Consider the following 1424-nt stretch of genomic DNA (forward strand, 5'->3'; position numbering starts at 1 on the left):
ACTTAATATTTTCCATTCGACTCCTCTTCGACTACCCTTGCTTCCCTATACTTTTTACCACAAATACCCCCTCCCCTTCCATTAATCTTTTTTCCGCATTTTACTTACACAATTTGCCTTGTAACCTGGGACTGCGTGTTATCTTTAAAATAACTGCACAAAATAAAATAAGAAAACATAAAATACCCCAATTCTTATTGGGGGATTAAAATAGCATCCAACAGCTATGATATATAACTGGATACGAGTGTGCACAATTTTATCCAAATTTTTTTAAAGAACAAAGAACAAAATGTCATCAGTCTCACCATCCTCTCCTTTGGGGGATATTGAAAAGTTAAGCATAGAGCTTGTTGAACAATTGGAACCTCAGGAACTTGAACCAAGCCATCATGATTTCTTAATGAAGAGACATGGCTCTGTTCAGCTAGACCCTCTTCCTTCTAATAGCAACTTGGACCCCCTTAATTGGCCTGATTGGAAGAAAAATTATGAGATTATTTTTCTTGCTTTCCATTGTTTTACTGTGACATTTATGCAAGCAGGTCTCTCCCCCGCTTACTTATCAATGTCACAACAGTATGGAAGGTCCATGACAGAAACTGCGTATTTATCCTCAGCACAGATTTGCGTATCTGGTTTCGCTCCTTTTTCTGGGTTCCATTAATGAATACGTATGGTAGGAATGCATTTTTAGCAGTCTCATCATTAATTTGCTGTGCATTAAATATTGGAGGTGGTTTTTGTACTACTTACGGACAACAAATGGCTCTTAGAATATTGGTTTGCTGGTTTGCCTCGACAGGATCAGCTGCTGGAAGTTCTGTAGTTGCTGATTTGGCGTTCAATCACGAAAGAGGTAAAAAGAATGGCTGGTGGTCCAGTGCACTTATGTTGGGTACTCCAAGTGGCCCATTCTTCATGGGATTTGTGCAATACCATGCAGGAACTCGGTGGATTTATTTTACTTTTGCAATCATGAATTTCGTTCAGTTTGTTCTTTGGTTGGTTGCAGATGAGACAGTATATATAAGAGAAAAGAAGACAGAAGAGGTTACAGGCGTAGATTTAGGTAAGAAAGGTATCTTGAGATGGCTTGGACTTTATAAAAGAACCCAAGAACCTTTTACCTGGGATATCTTCTTCAGACCATTGAAACAATGCGCTAACTATAATGTTTCACTGTCTACAATTGCTTTAGCTATTACATTCTGCTATGGTAATATTCTCTTTGTCGTTGAAATGCCACAGACTTTCGGTAGTATATTTCATCTTGATGCACAAATGCTTGGAGTACAATATGTTGCTCTTATGATTGGATCTGTTATTGGGGAATTACTTGCTGGCCCACTTTCAGACTGGTGGATGAAATACTGCGAGAAACTGAGAGGAAAGAGAGTGGTAGTTGACAGATTGTGGATATC

General features: G+C 38.6%; 2 protein-coding genes across 2 annotated transcripts; both read left to right on the top strand.

The window, feature by feature from the left end:
- Positions 1-292: 292 nt before the first annotated feature.
- AC631_05971 (uncharacterized protein) lies at positions 293-667 on the top strand (the record flags this gene model as incomplete). Its single annotated transcript, XM_015614800.1, has 1 exon — positions 293-667. The coding sequence occupies one exon, from the start codon at positions 293-295 to the stop codon at positions 665-667; it is 375 nt and encodes a 124-aa protein (XP_015464371.1).
- Positions 668-765: 98 nt separating this feature from the next.
- AC631_05972 (MFS transporter) lies at positions 766-1415 on the top strand (the record flags this gene model as incomplete). The annotated part of the gene is made up of 1 exon (XM_015614801.1): positions 766-1415. A coding segment is annotated over one exon (650 nt), but the record flags the coding sequence as incomplete, so codon positions are not given.
- Positions 1416-1424: the final 9 nt, after the last annotated feature.

This window comes from Debaryomyces fabryi, assembly GCF_001447935.2.
Source record: "Debaryomyces fabryi strain CBS 789 chromosome Unknown contig00391, whole genome shotgun sequence".
In the NCBI taxonomy this organism is placed as follows: Eukaryota; Fungi; Ascomycota; class Pichiomycetes; order Serinales; family Debaryomycetaceae; genus Debaryomyces; species Debaryomyces fabryi.